A 14,776-nucleotide genomic window follows, 5' to 3' on the forward strand; every position below is an offset into this window, starting at 1 on the left:
TGGAGCGGGGTGGAGGGCAGGGTGTTGGTAATAGGAGAAATGCATGATAAATGCTTAATGAAAGGCAAATAATTAATTCCTCCATGTGACTGAGCATCTCCCTTTTCTCATACATCAGATAGCTTTTCCTCATCTAAACTTCCTTCACCACTTCAGTAAACTGTCAAACATCACTCCCTGTTTTGGCTGGAGTGTCCCAAGGTAGTGTTCTGGGCCCCAATCCTATTCCTGATTTTCATCGGTGAACTCTCCGAATCTTTGGAAAATCCTCTTTATCTCTTTGCTGATGACTCCACCCTCTGCCGTGACATCCCTCATCCTTCGGACAGGCAGGCTGTAGCCTCTCCCCTCTCTTCAGACTTTAAAAACAATCACAAGCTGGTCAATAACTTGTAATGTCTTTCAATCCTGACAAATCTCACACTCACTCTCTCCCTCCGAAAGGACCATATGACAAACCCTCCTATCTACTTTCTTAACAACCCACTTGAAGTTCATTCACTCAAGATTTTGGGGATCACAATCAGCCATAATCTTTCTTGGGCAAACCACACTTCTAGGTGGGCCTGCAAAGCCAGTTTCTGTACTCTTCCGTCTTGGCTGCTGCCCCTGCATCACATCTTGCTCATCTTAACCCCATGGAAACCAAAGCCTTCAAGATCATTGGAATCTCCAATGATGTAGCTGAGTCTACAGGCCAATTGCTTTACCATCACAGACAGGTCGGTGGTCTCTGTCTTCCACCCCCCCCCCCCACTCCAAGTAACTGCAGGATGCACATAGTACACAATACACAAGACCCCTTTATAGGTGAAACTACCAAAATCCAGAATCGCTACATACACTTGGTTCAACAATTAAATGTCTAACTTAATTTGGTATTTGTACTCCCACAATGATAACCTGTTGTCAAACAGTGGGGAGAACAAGTATTTGATACACTGCCGATTTTGCAGGTTTTCCCACTTTCAAAGCACAAAGAGGTCTGTAATTTTTATCATAGGTACACTTCAACTGTGAAAGATGGAATCTAAAACAAAAATCCTGAAAATCACATTGTATGATTTTTAAATAATTAATTTGCATTTTATTGCATGAAATAAGTATTTGATCACCTACCAACCAGTAAGAATTCCGGCTCTCACAGACCTGTTAGTTTTGTCTTTAAGAAGCCCTCCCATTCTCCACTCATTACCTGTATTAAATGCACCTGTTTGAACTTGTTATCTGCATAAAAGACAGCTGTCCACACTCAATCAATCAGACTCTAACCTCTCCACAATGGGCAAGACCAGAGAGCTGTCTAAGGACATCAGGGACAAAATTGTAGACTTGCACAAGGCTGGGATGGGCTTTAGGACAATAGGCAAGCAGCTTGGTGAGAAGGCAACAACTGTTGGCGCAATTATTAGAAAATGGAAGAAGTTCAAGATAACAGTCAATCAGCCTCGGTCTGGGGCTCCATGCAAGATCTCACCTCGTGGAGCCTCAATGATCATGAGAAAGGTGAGGGATCGGCCCAGAACGACACGGCAGGACCTGGTCAATGACCTGAAGAGAGCTGGGACCACAGTATCAAAGAAAACCATAAGTAACACACTACGCCGTCATGGATTAAAATCCTGCAGCGCACGCAAGGTCCCTCTGCTCAAACCAGCGCATGTCCAGGCCCGTCTGAAGTTTGCCAATGACCATCTGGATGATCCAGAGGAGAAATGGGAGAAGGTCAAGTGGTCTGATGAGGCCAAAATAGTGCTTTTTGGTTTAAACTCCACTCGCCGTGTTTGGAGGAGGAAGAAGAAGGATGAGTACAACCCCAAGAACACAATCCCAACCGTGAAGCATGGAGGTGGAAACATCATTCTTTGGGGATGCTTTTCTGCAAAGGGGACAGGACGACTGCACCGTATTGAGGGGAGGATGGATGGGGCCATGTATCGCAAGATCTTGGCCAACAACCTCCTTCCCTCAACAAGAGCATTGAAGATGGGCGTGGCTGGGTCTTCCAGCATGACAACGACCCAAAACACACAGCCAGGGCAACTAAGGAGTGGCTCCGTAAGAAGCATCTCAAGGTCCTGGAGTGGCCAAGCCGGTCTCCAGACCTGAACCCATTAGAAGATCTTTGGAGGGAGCTGAAAGTCTGTGTTGCCCAGCGACAGCCCTGAAACCTGAAGGATCTGGAGAAGATCTGAATGGAGGAGTGGGCCAAAATCCCTGCTCTCGTCTGTGCAAACCTGGTTAAGTACTACAGGAAACGTCTGATCTCTGTAATTGCAAACAAAGGTTTCTGTACCAAATATATTAAGTTCTGTTTTTCTGATGTATCAAATACTTATTTCATGCAATAAAATGCAAATTAATTATTTTAAAATCATACAATGTGATTTTCAGGATTTTTGTTTTAGATTCCATCTTTCACAGTTGAAGTGTACCTATGATAAAAATTACAGACCTCTACGTGCTTTGTAAGTGGGAAAACCTGCAAAATCGGCAGTGTATCAAATACTTGTTCTCCCCAATATATATATATATATATATATGTATGTATATATATGTATATATATGTGTATATGTATATATATATATGTATATGTATATATATATATAGATATATATATATATATATATATATATATATATATATATATATATATATATGTATATATATATGTATATATATATGTATATATATATGTATATATATATGTATATATATATATATATATATATATATATATATATATATATATATATGTATATATATATATATGTATATATATATGTATATATATATATATATATATATATATATATATATATATATATATATGTATATATATGTATATATATATATATATATATATATATGTATATATATATATGTATATATATATATATGTATATATATATATGTATATATGTATATATATATGTATATATATATATATATGTATATATATATGTATATATATATATATATATATATATATATATATATATATATATATATATATATATATATATATATATATATATATATATATATATATATAATATAGTCGTGTATGTTTGTTTGTCCTCTTATAACTCGAGAACTACCGATCCCAGAGCAAAACTAAAGGCATATTTGGAATCGGCACGTCTCAGAGGTACGACACCTTAGATGTTTAAATAAACGGGAAAAAAATCTGTTTTGTTTTGGCCGTTTCAATTTTTTTGCCGTACTTGATTGATTTTCCGTGTCGCAACTTTTTTTTTATTCACAGCCCGATCAAAATAAGACAAAGACAGACCAGTGGATGGACAGACCATTGAACGTTTACAACATTTCTGTTGAAAAATTTGACTTTTTGATTTTCGATTCCCCAAAAAAGGAAGAGCTCCATTGGTCCCAAGGCAGCTGCAGCTAAGCGAAAGCACACTAAGAGACAACAGGAGACTGAAGAGGAGCAAGATGCCAGGCTAAATGAACAGGCACAGCGGCAACAGCAGTAGCAACAAAATGATACTGAAGAGGAGCGATCAGCCAGGCTAAATGAACAGACACAGCTGCAACAGCAGTGGCGAGCAAATGAGACTGAGGAAGAGTGTGATGCAAGACTTGAGGTAATGCATCACCGCACTGCAGAAGCCCGAGCACTGGCCCGGGCACAAAAGCACAACAATGCCAACAGGGTGGCATTCACGTATTACCCAGCTGACCAAACAACTCGTGCAGACATCAGCCGAATGGACCGGTCTGCACCCACTGCTCTGCTTACAAGTTCAAGGGAGAGATCAAGGGTATATTCTGCAGCGATGACAAGGTCGTCCTTGAGCCCTCTCCTGCCCTTCCTCCCTTGCTGAAGGAACTTCTCTCAGGCGAAGGTCCCCTCAGCAAGCACTTCCTTGACAACATTCGGACGTATAATGGCATCTTTGCGATGACGAGCTTCAGGCACAAGGAAGCTTAAGTCCAGGGCTAGAACCCGAGCTTCCAGATCCAAGGTCAAGTGTTCCACCACATTGGCAGTTTGCTTCTGCCTGAAGAGGGCCAGCCAAAATTCCTACAGGTCTACTTTCTAGACTCACATGCCAAGGAGCTGGCTGCCAGGAACCACAGCAGCCTCAAACCATACATCCTTGAGATGCTCACAAGGTCGTTTCACGAGAATAACCATCTGGTCCTTGGCGTGTGTACTGCGAGAGATCTACTTGCAGAAGGAAACAACTTTGAAGAGTGCCAGATCATCATCAGAGAAAACAAGCAACCGCAAGGAGAGCACACACACTGCTACAATGCCCAGTCTGTACCACAAGTCACCATCCTAATGGACAATGAGCCAACAGAGCCCAGAGACATTGTCCTCAGACTTTGCGATGGGGCATCAGTGAGCGGCATGCATCTTATGATGCACTCCAGTATCCCATAGTGTTCCCATATGGAATAGATGACTACAGCATCCATCTGGTGGCCATCATCCATCTGGTGGCCAGCATCCATCTGCTACTGGACAGGATGGACAAAACTCACACAGCTGCAGTACTACAGCTACCACATTATGGTAAGAGAGGGAAACCACATACTGCAGATGCGACGACTCTTTCAGCAGTTTCTCGTCGATATCAACTGCAAGATCGAGACAGAGTGACTGGGTTTTATCTGCCGGTAGCAAAATAACTTGCTTGCTGGTAACTACGACAACCTCCGTGACAGCCTCATGAGCACTGATGACGAACGCTGACAACGACAAAGAAATGTGAAATGTGTCCAAATTAAATGTGATATATATTAAGCCCCACAATTTCTCCCTTTCTTATTCCTATTTTTCCCCCCCGAGCAATGCCGGGTACTCCAGCTAGTATACATATATTTATATACATATATTTCTGTCTGTGAAACCAACTTCCACATTCTCTTCAATCCCATTCTTCTCTCCAAGTCTTCAAGGGAACTGTTCAGCACCATCTCAGATCATCATCCCCCATTCAAATCCATGTTCTTTTCTACCTGCTTTGACCCTTACTCAGCCCACCTCTTTCGATATTTCCAGTTTTTCCTTCCTTAGAGTTTGTTTCTATATCCATTCTTTCCACCCCATGCGTCACCCCCTGGCCTGCATTCTTCCCCTTATCCCTTACTTGTCCAAGTTTTCTCTCTCTTTTGTCCCTTGGCCTCACTGTTGTTTCCCTCTCTCTTTCCGATGTTCTTTTTGTTCTGTTGTGTGCTGGTCCATTCTATATTTCTTGCTCATCCGATATTAAAATAAACATACAACACACAATCTGCTCACATTGCTTTGGATATTATGATTTCTTCCTTTGTTCTTGAAATTGTAAAAGCAGAATTTTTATTTTTTATGCCTCCACTGATGAAGTCGCCAGAGGCATTATGTCTTCGGGTTGTCTGTCTGTACGTACATACATCCAAGTTTTCTCTGCAACCGCTTATCCGAATGACGCACAATTTTCACCAAAGGTGTCAAAAGTCACATGGTGTGGCAGCCGTGTTGGAAAAAAAGGAAAAACTGGACCTCTGTATCTCCGAAACCGCTGCATGGAAAAAAAATTTGCAACTTGGCACATGTGAAATCCTCGGGAAATGAGTTTGACTTTTCTTTTTTTCATGACGTCATAGGTGGCTTCGTTATGATGTCATAATTCCATACGTCGAACGCTTTTTCCGATCAGTATGAAAAATTGAGGGTCATCTCGGACTAAATTGTATGGGGATGAAAAAAATTGACGACGTCATCGGTCATGTGGTTCGTCAGCCATATGTTTGTTTTTTTAACATAAAAAAACGTTAAAAAATATTCTTCTCAAACACCTGAACACATCGAGGCGAAACTTTGTTATGATCGCCTATTCATGAGGAACAAAAAAATTCACCACCTGTGATGCCATAGGTCACATGGTTTGGCAGCTGTGATTTTTTTTGGGGGGTTGTTTTTTTTTGTTGTTTTTTGAAGAATAAACCTTTAAAAATCTTCTTCTCCAGAACGGCTTGACAGATCTTGGGGGAAACTTCCCCCACATGTTTCCCAAGCCTTGGGGATACCAGTATGTTCACGAATAATTATTCGTGTTTACATATTATTAATAGTTCAATTATTAAGTTTACATTGTCTGGCAGCCATATTGGATTGAATGAAAATCTGAAGAAAAACAATTGTTTCTCTTGAACCGCTTCAACAATCAACATGAAAAATCACAATTATGATCCAGTAGTCATGGGGAATATACGTTTTAAATTTCAACCTGATCAGCCACATGGTCTGGAAGCCAGAATTATTTACGATTTTGAATCTGGGTTCAGGGATTTAAATCAATTCTGGTACAAGTATCCACAATGATGTAGTAATGTGGGTGGAGACGTATTTAGCGATGTCTCAACATCGAAGACTGCCCTTCTGGTTTGTTTGTAACATTGTTTCTTACCTTCGCATTCTGCGAAAGGTTATGTTTTGGTCGCTGTGTATTTATTTGTGAATATGTGTGTTTGTTTGTGATTCGCATTACTCAGAAAGTATTAAACCGAATTGCATGAAAATTGGTGGGATGATTCGTGATTATCCAAGGACGATTTGATTAGATTTTGGGAGCGATCGGGTGAAAGGTCAAGGTCATGAAAAGGTCAAAAACAAACTTTTGAGCATAACTTCCTTCATAAGACAGCTATCGACATGCAACCAACGCCATACTGTTCCATGACGAAATACCTTTCGGGTACGTGGTGTCAGATTTGACGTGACGTCATCAGAAGTGCGTCAAAATGACGTCACAAGATGACGTAAATTTTCAATTTTTGACCTCATCAGTTTTGATCATACCGTTTTGTAGGACTTACCTTAAGGATGTCACACACCAAATTTGACGTCGTTCGGACTGACCGTTATGACATCATTGACGTTTGAACATAACGTTTTTCAATTGTGGCTAAAATGTCCTGATATTTTATATTCAAATATCTATGTAATTTGTGAAGGAAATTGTCCCAAATCCAGGCATTATGATCAATACCAAAATATCTGCTTATTTATGAACAGGTTTTGCAAATTAACTCTATGGTCAAGGTCAAGCTCACACTCAAGGTCAAAATATACTTGTCGGCATAACTTCAGATCTAATAGAGCTATTGACATGAAACCAACGTTAAAATGTTCCGTGAAATAAGAGCTTTCAGGATGGTAGTCCGCGATTGGAAGTGCGTCAAAATGACGTCATTTTAAAACTTTCGATTTTTTTCAGTGTTTATCATTCCATTTTGTTGGACTGCCCTCAATGACGTCTAACACCAAATTTGACGTCCATCGGACTAATGGTTGTGACGTCATTGACGTTTTTAAATGACGTTTATCAAATGTGCCCGGAAAAAAGTAGCGGCGGCGAAGGTATGCGCTCTACCGAGTGCCCGTTCTAGTTTACTATGTCCCATGCGAATTTTGTAAACGGTACTTATTAGTAAATGGGTCATACATGTGATGACCTACTTTGTTTTTCATCCATTCGATAAAATGGTTCAACGGTTTTGGCACCATTCATGTGAAACACCCCTCCAAAGATAATCATTTTGCTTTGTGACCATTCCTGGTAAAACTTGGACCGTCGTGGTATTTGAATGTTTAAAAGTACCCGATTGTCTGAGAATCTAAGATTATTATTCATGTACATGAAATGAGTGCAGAACATAAGTAGACTGACAATGCTGTTCTGTAATTATAATTCTGAATGCACTCTGAATTCTGACTCCTGACTCTCAATGCAGAAGTCCTTGCATGACAATAATGACACCGATTCTGAAGTTCGTCTTCTAACCACGTTTCACGTGCAAGTCCTATCTTTCACGAGTGGTTTTGAATGAATGACATGAATGAATATGTTGGCGTAAAGCATTAAATGATCAGAGTACATTAGTACAAATTGAACCATTTCATGAGAAAGCTATAGTTTGGGAAATGGAGCACACCATATTGCTCCGACCTGGTATGAGTTTCCCATTGACATTTTCATCGCAAAGCTACCTTGATCTTGATGTGAAAAAATCAAATGTTTGAGATATGATCTTTAAGTTTATGAACTACATGATATTGCTTTGAAGGTAATTTAATTATCATTGGGTGGAAAAGCAGCAGAATCCATCCCTGGCAAAGACAGCATTCCTTTCCTGTCATAATTCTCTGCAGATGACTGTAGTGGGACCTGTTACCAACTGTAGTATATGAGAGTACTACTCTCAGATACTATAGTTCTAACTAGCATTTTGCCTGGGATAGTTTATCGAAAATTATTTCAGCCTGGCTTTTCTCGATCGCAAAATTGTGTGATTGAGCATTATTACAATGTTCATCAAGCAAATTGTCAGTCTTTTTCCTTTTGTTTTCTCACTGACAATTTGTCCCTTTCAATGTCGCCCACAGCCGAACTCTGCTCTTTTGTACAAGCTGGACACGTTTGATCTCGAGTCTGTGTTCCCTGGTGGACTTCCGGCTTTCCCTCGAGCCATGCAAACACGGGCACGTGGTCACTCATCAAGATCCAACAAATCGTTGACACAGCATTCCCCAGTATGGCGTGCTTTGAGTATTTGCATCGTCTTGTCGAAAACTACTTTCCAGAGATGTTCTCGGTCTTGTAATTCAGAACGGATAATTATTTCTTGTTTATTTTTCACATCTTAGCTTTGCTGTTGTTGATAATACTACTAATTCCCTTATAAGCAACTTCCATACAGGAGGAGGTCATTGGGCCCATTGATCCAGTGTAATGGTTCAAGTCGTTGATATGACTCGGCTCGGATTTTAAGCGCCAGCCTTCAGAGTCAGAGCGGACACAAACCATTACACCACCGGGTCTACGTTGTTATGATCATAATTGATTTGTCCTGTTGTTGATTGCTATGGAAGACCAGAACAGCAGAGTTGCAATCCTCAATAAGTGTGTTTGTTGAAGCTCAGAGGTCATAAAGTTTAAACTTTGGGAGGGTATCAAGGTGACGGTTTTTTTGTACAAAATGTGTGACCTTTAGGGATAGGGGTTGGGCAGGGAGGTGAGATGGTTGGCAGTGCAAGCCAAAATAGAGCTGGTAAAAGACTATAAGGCCATCATCTTGTCTGAGCGAAAAGCAAACCCTGAGACCCGGCCTCTTGTTGCAAGGTGTGATTGACACAGAGCAGCTTGGACTCCAAACCCTTCAATGGGGGGAGACGGGCAAGATGAGATGCAGGAGCACCTTCCCATAGTGGGCAACCTTATTTTATGACAACTTTATAATAATAAACGTAATCAATAAACATACTTGCATTCCAATTGTGCGTATTTAATAGCCATACTTACATTGCAAAAGTACTGCCGTGTTCACGGGAGCCAATAACAGGTCGGGTCTTCCCCGTAGATGCCGAAAGGTTGTAATCTCCTTTGGAGGCGTTACAAGGCCAATCTTGGCGGTCCAAATTACTTAAAGGCAAACAGGACGAGGAAGGTGACACTTATTCGTTTATCAAATAATCAACAACTTTTATAAAGAAGAAGCAAACCCGGCAAGAGGAACGGACCATGAGGGATGGACATTGGGACTTTCTCTGAGGCGAAGGAGACACGAAGCAATTCACGATAAATTGGCCAGAAGAAGTAATTATAAATGATAAATGAAGTACAGCAAATGCAAACCCCTCTTTCTCCGGTCATACACAGATAGACACACACACACACACACACACACACACACACACACACACACACACACACACACACACACACACACACACACACACACACACACACACACACACACACACACACATACACACACATACCAGTTAATCTTTTCTCCTTCTCCCGTCTTTACAAGCCTGACACCGTTTGGTCGAGGAGAGAGGTGAAGGACAGTGGCATCAGATGAACCCAGCTCGAGATCAACGCTCTTGGCTTGTGCTCCACCGGCTCTTTTAACACAACAAAGAGGTCACACATAGCTCCACCAGTTCTTTAACACACCAAAAAGGTCACACGTAGCTCTGCCAGTCCAACCAACCACGACTCAACTCCAACCACGACCAACAAACGACAGTCCACCAACTCTTTCTTTCTTTCTTTCTTTCCACCCAGTTAACACGGGAATGGTCGGTAGAAACTCGACTGAGTGTCGAATGTCCAAATTTGATCGTTCCTCCCTTACAAGTCTTCCTCTGGCTCTCTGACTCTGCCTCTCCTTCTTGAAGCTTCCAGGCTCTCTCATTGGCTATCTCTCAGCCTGTTATTCACAGAGTTGTCCTGGCTTGTCCCTCCCTCTCCGGAGACTGCACACCTCTCTCCCGTAGCTTGTCACTTGTATCAAAGAGAAACACGAAAGACAACTTACCCAATCCCTTTTCCTAGCTATTTACTCGACAATTACACATTTCTCCTTTTCAGAAATGCACATTTACTCGACAAATTAGCATGTCTACGTCACTACTTCATACATCGAGATGCTACCGGTTCAAACAAATGACACTTCCTCACTATGCATTCGAGCTACCCTTTGAATAACCCCCCCCCCAGCCCGTACAAACGTAACGGTATGTAATTAATTGACAATATGTTTGAAGTGTTGTGGAAATGACTCCGAGGGGTTAACATTACTTAGTATAGTTTATTTAGCTCCTTAATGATTGTCTTGGAGTAAGCGTGAGGTAATTGTGATACTAGATATGGTCACTCACATGAAAGTCGACGTCCACCCCTCCTTATGTATTTGTCTAAAAATCACCATTCCTGTGAGTATGTGTTTTATGTTCTTCCCTTTGGAAATCTGTCTTGATGCTTTCTTTTTAGTATTTTTTGGGGCAGTCAGCACCGCTTTAGGTGCAGCAACAGCTTCGTTCCTGCACGAGAGGGAAGGGGGAAGACCTTGCCTGACTGACGAGGCATGAGAAATGTCCCCCTACCCCCATCAAACGATACCCTTGACCAATGATGAGTGAGAGGGGAGGGTGCGAAATGTCATGGATAACGCACTGGGTGGAGGCGTTAAAAGCAGGTGTTGCGAGCGGAAGCGAGTTGTCCATAATCATCCTGGGGGAAGCTGCACTTTTTCGTCTCCTCTCCTCTGGGTCCAGACTCACAGTATGTGGCGGCCGTTCTCCCTATCTGTGCAAGCTGGGACTGTGCCTGGATCTTGCTGCGGTATTCTGCCAGGAGTACCCAGTATTTGTCTTGTGGATTCGCTCTGTCTTCTCTTTTTTAGAATGGGTGTGGGCCCAAATAACCTGGCTTATATAATTAAGGATTCTCCTTTGGTGTGTGGGCTTGTATGATTGGTTGTGGCTTGAGGGTTTTTTATTTATGTTGATTATTGTTATTGCTGCTAATTTTTCCTGCCCCATGTTTATTCGTACAATTAAACGGACCTGGTTTCAGGGTGAATTTGGACCGCGGTGATCTTCAGCCCACCCAGCTGGCCTTTAGGATAGCGTTGAAGCGACCCACCCGGATCGTACCAAGCAACTGGAAGAACCCTGCGGCGACAACACTATAGAAATTAATAAGCATACTCACATTTCAATAGTACGTAATTAGTATGCGTTTTCATTTTCCAATGGAACGTAATTAAGATTTACTTGGTTCCAATGGTCTGTAATTAATAGAGGTATTCACATTCAAATAGTATGTAATTCATAGCCATCCACTCATTTCAATAGTACCGTATTTTCACGACTATAAGGCGCATATAAACGTCTTAGATTTTTGTCAAAATGTGCGACGCGCCCTATAGTGCAGTGCGCCCTTTGTGTGTCGTCATTGTAAGGCGGACGTATTTGTGAACATTAGAACTGGGGGTAAATGTGGGCGTGGCTTATGTATAAAAGAACAGGTATGTGCGGTATGCAGAACATTGCTGTTTTAACAACCCCGAAAATGGCAAAGAGACACGCTTATGAAGCTCAGTTTAAACTGAAGGCGATCAGCTATGCGGAGGAACATGGGAATCGAGCCGCGGCGAGGAATTTCCAGATCAACGAGTCGATGGTTCGAAAGTGGAGGAAGCTGGAAAACGAGCTGCGACAGGTGAAGAAGACGCAGCTGAGTTTCCGTGGAAACAAGGCGAGGTGGCCAGAGTTGGAGGAAAGACTTGAGCAGTGGATCGTTGAGCAAAGAGCAAGTGGGAGGAGCGTTTCGACGGTCACGATCCGACTGAAGGCAGTATCGATAGCGGAGGAAATGAAAATCAAACATTTCCACGGAGGTCCGTCTTGGTGCTTTCGCTTCATGAAACGGTGCCATTTTTCCATCCGGACCAGGACTACGATAGCGCAGCAACGTCCGGCGGATTATCAAGAAATGATGGAAAACTTCCGCTCCTACTGCAGCAAGCACATCTGCGACAAACGGATCCAGCCGAGCCACATCACCAACATGGACGAGGTGCCGCTCACGTTCGACATCCCGGTGAGTCACACGGTGGAGAGGAAGGGAACCAGCACGGTGGCGATACGCACAACGGGGTATGAGAAGGCTTCGTTTACTGTTGTGCTTGGCTGCCACGCCGATGGACAGAAACTGCCGCCGATGGTAATTTTCAAGAGGAAGACTTTGCCTAAAGAGACGTTTCCAGCAGGCGTCATTATCAAGGCAAATGAAAAGGGCTGGATGGACGAGGGAATGATGAAGGAGTGGCTGAGGCAGGTGTATGTAAGAAGACCGGGTGGTTTTCCACGCATCACCTTCGCTCCTGATTTATGACTCTATGCGTGCTCATCTCACCGACGACGTGAAAATACAAGTGAAGCAGATGAACGCTACGCTTGCTGTGATTCCGGGAGGCTTGACAAAGGAACTCCAACCGCTGGACATCGGCGTGAACCGGCCGTTCAAAGTGAGGCTGCGAGCGGCGTGGGAGCGGTGGATGACCGAAGGAGAGCACAGCTTCACAAAGGGTGGAAGGCAGTGCCGGGCGAGTTACGCCACAGTTTGCCACTGGATTGTTGATGCCTGGGCTAACGTGTCTGCTGGCACTGTTGTCCGAGCTTTCGCTAAAGCCGGCATCATTTCGGAGGAGCCGCACGGTGCAGAAAGTGACTCTGACGGCGAGGAAGGTGGACCTGCTAGGTTGGGTTTAGCGCAGTTCGATTCCGAAACAGAGGATGAGGATTTCGATGGATTTGATTAAAGACTATTACCGGTATTTGATTGTTTTAGTATTTTTGTAACTAATACTTTAATAAAGCACAACCAAACTCAATTTTGCTCCCGATCTATTTTTAAATACGCACACTTGTGTGCTTGTGTGAGTGTGTTGTTGTACGGCGGACGTACGTAGTAGAGGATATTCATATAAAACCCGCGCCCTATCGTGAGGAGCTCCTTATGTGTGTGTCAAATACAGGAACGGCACACACAACTGAGACTGCGCCTTTTGGCACGGTGCGCCTTTTGGTCGTGAAAATACGGTACGTAATTAATAGACTTACTAATGTTTGTGCAGACACAAACAAACAAACGGTCTTAAATGCAATATCCTCTCCTCTGGCGATATTTCACTCGCCATCGGGTTTGTGAGCTTGCCTCCATGGCGATGTTTGACCTTGCGGAATAATAAACGGGAGTTTGTGGAGGGGGGGAGGGGAAACCGCACCCGTGAGAACGTGGTCACTTGCCATCTCCCTTACATATTCACAAAGATGTGACATGTATATCAACATGAATACACAAGGGGTAGTTACCACTCCTTCCAACATGCGCTTCAATTTTATTTTTGATCAGCGTCGACAAGTACATCATCATCACTCGTATCGACTGTTATATCAACACATGCGGGATAAATGATGTTGCTTTAACTTTAGTCCTTTAATTTTTATGGCCTTTATTTTACTTGCTAATTTTACCTTGAGGACTTTGTTCGGAAGTGATTTTATTTAAACCTATTTCCAACAGTTGTGACAATGTCAAAGGAGTTTGTGGGTAGATGGAAGGGGCAATGAGTTGGTAATTGGGCAATAAGGACGGCACAGGAATGAATGTGCTCGAGAGTGCAAGGGCACACATTGCACGTCGCCCATCCACGTCCGTGTCGTCAATGCGAGTAGGATCCCATTGTATCATCCTATAGAATGGGTATTTGGGTCAGTACCTTTGTCCTTTGATCCCATCTGTGACACCATGACACCCAAAGCGAGCTGAGGCTGTAAGTGCAGCTTGGTTCAGATCGGACATGTCGTTGACTAGTTTAAACGATGGTTGGGATTTTAAAGTATTGACATATTTCATGAACCGGTAATCATGTTCTTTTGTTGGCTTGTTCTGCCGAAGATGATTTCAGTCCAAATAATATTCCCCCCCCCCCCTTTACACTTTTTCCCATCTCTCGTTTTTCTCTTTCAGTCTAATGCCGTCGGTACCATGGAGGTATCGGCTCAGCCATGCATGCATGAAAACGAGACTCTACACTCCCCAAAACCTGAACTCACCTGTAAGTCGTACCATTTTTGAATGAAACACGCTGACATTTATCATTCACTTTCCCTTCTGCTGCTTTTGTGTTTTTATTTTCATTAAAAAAAAAAAAAATTTTTTTTTTTCTTCACTTCATTTGAATGTTTTATTTTAATCACATTTTTTCACAATGCATCCATTTTTGAAGTGTTTGCTGTCTCTGTGGTCAGGATGCCATGAACAATAATTCTTTAGTATCCTTAAGGAGGTCTATCTTTGTGTATATGTCAGTTTATTGCGTACATTTCTTTTTCATTTTTTGGACTACACCTCTTTCTCATTCCTGTGTTATTACAATGACTCGGTGGCTGTTCTTTCTTGA

The 14,776-nt window shown here is 42.4% G+C and overlaps 2 protein-coding genes across 8 annotated transcripts in view; one reads left to right on the forward strand and one right to left on the reverse strand.

Annotated features, from left to right (window-relative positions):
• The window catches only part of BAZ1A (bromodomain adjacent to zinc finger domain 1A), a 112,174-nt gene that overhangs the window by 29,729 nt on the left and 67,669 nt on the right, over positions 1-14,776 (forward strand). For all 6 annotated transcript variants that reach the window (XM_085887371.1, XM_085887372.1, XM_085887373.1 and 3 more), the window contains 2 exons: positions 8,403-8,549; positions 14,344-14,431. In XM_085887371.1, coding sequence (XP_085743497.1) covers positions 8,403-8,549; positions 14,344-14,431 — 235 coding nt within the window. The remainder of the gene's footprint in view (positions 1-8,402; positions 8,550-14,343; positions 14,432-14,776) is intronic.
• LOC147022635 (uncharacterized) overlaps positions 9,046-14,776 on the reverse strand; it is an 80,457-nt gene continuing 74,726 nt past the window's right edge. Inside the window, exons 1-3 of one of the 2 annotated variants that reach the window (XR_015059828.1) lie at positions 11,373-12,669; positions 9,798-9,926; positions 9,046-9,438 (exon numbers count right to left, since the gene is read on the reverse strand). The gene's annotated coding sequence lies outside the window, so the exon portion shown is untranslated. Of the gene's footprint in view, positions 9,439-9,689; positions 9,927-11,372; positions 12,670-14,776 lie in introns of those variants that run through there. The other variant, XR_015059827.1, reaches the window with a different exon arrangement.

Source organism: Eptatretus burgeri, chromosome 7 (assembly GCF_056783735.1).
Source record: "Eptatretus burgeri isolate ZD-2024b chromosome 7, Ebu_testis_v1, whole genome shotgun sequence".
NCBI classification, from domain to species: domain Eukaryota; kingdom Metazoa; phylum Chordata; class Myxini; order Myxiniformes; family Myxinidae; genus Eptatretus; species Eptatretus burgeri.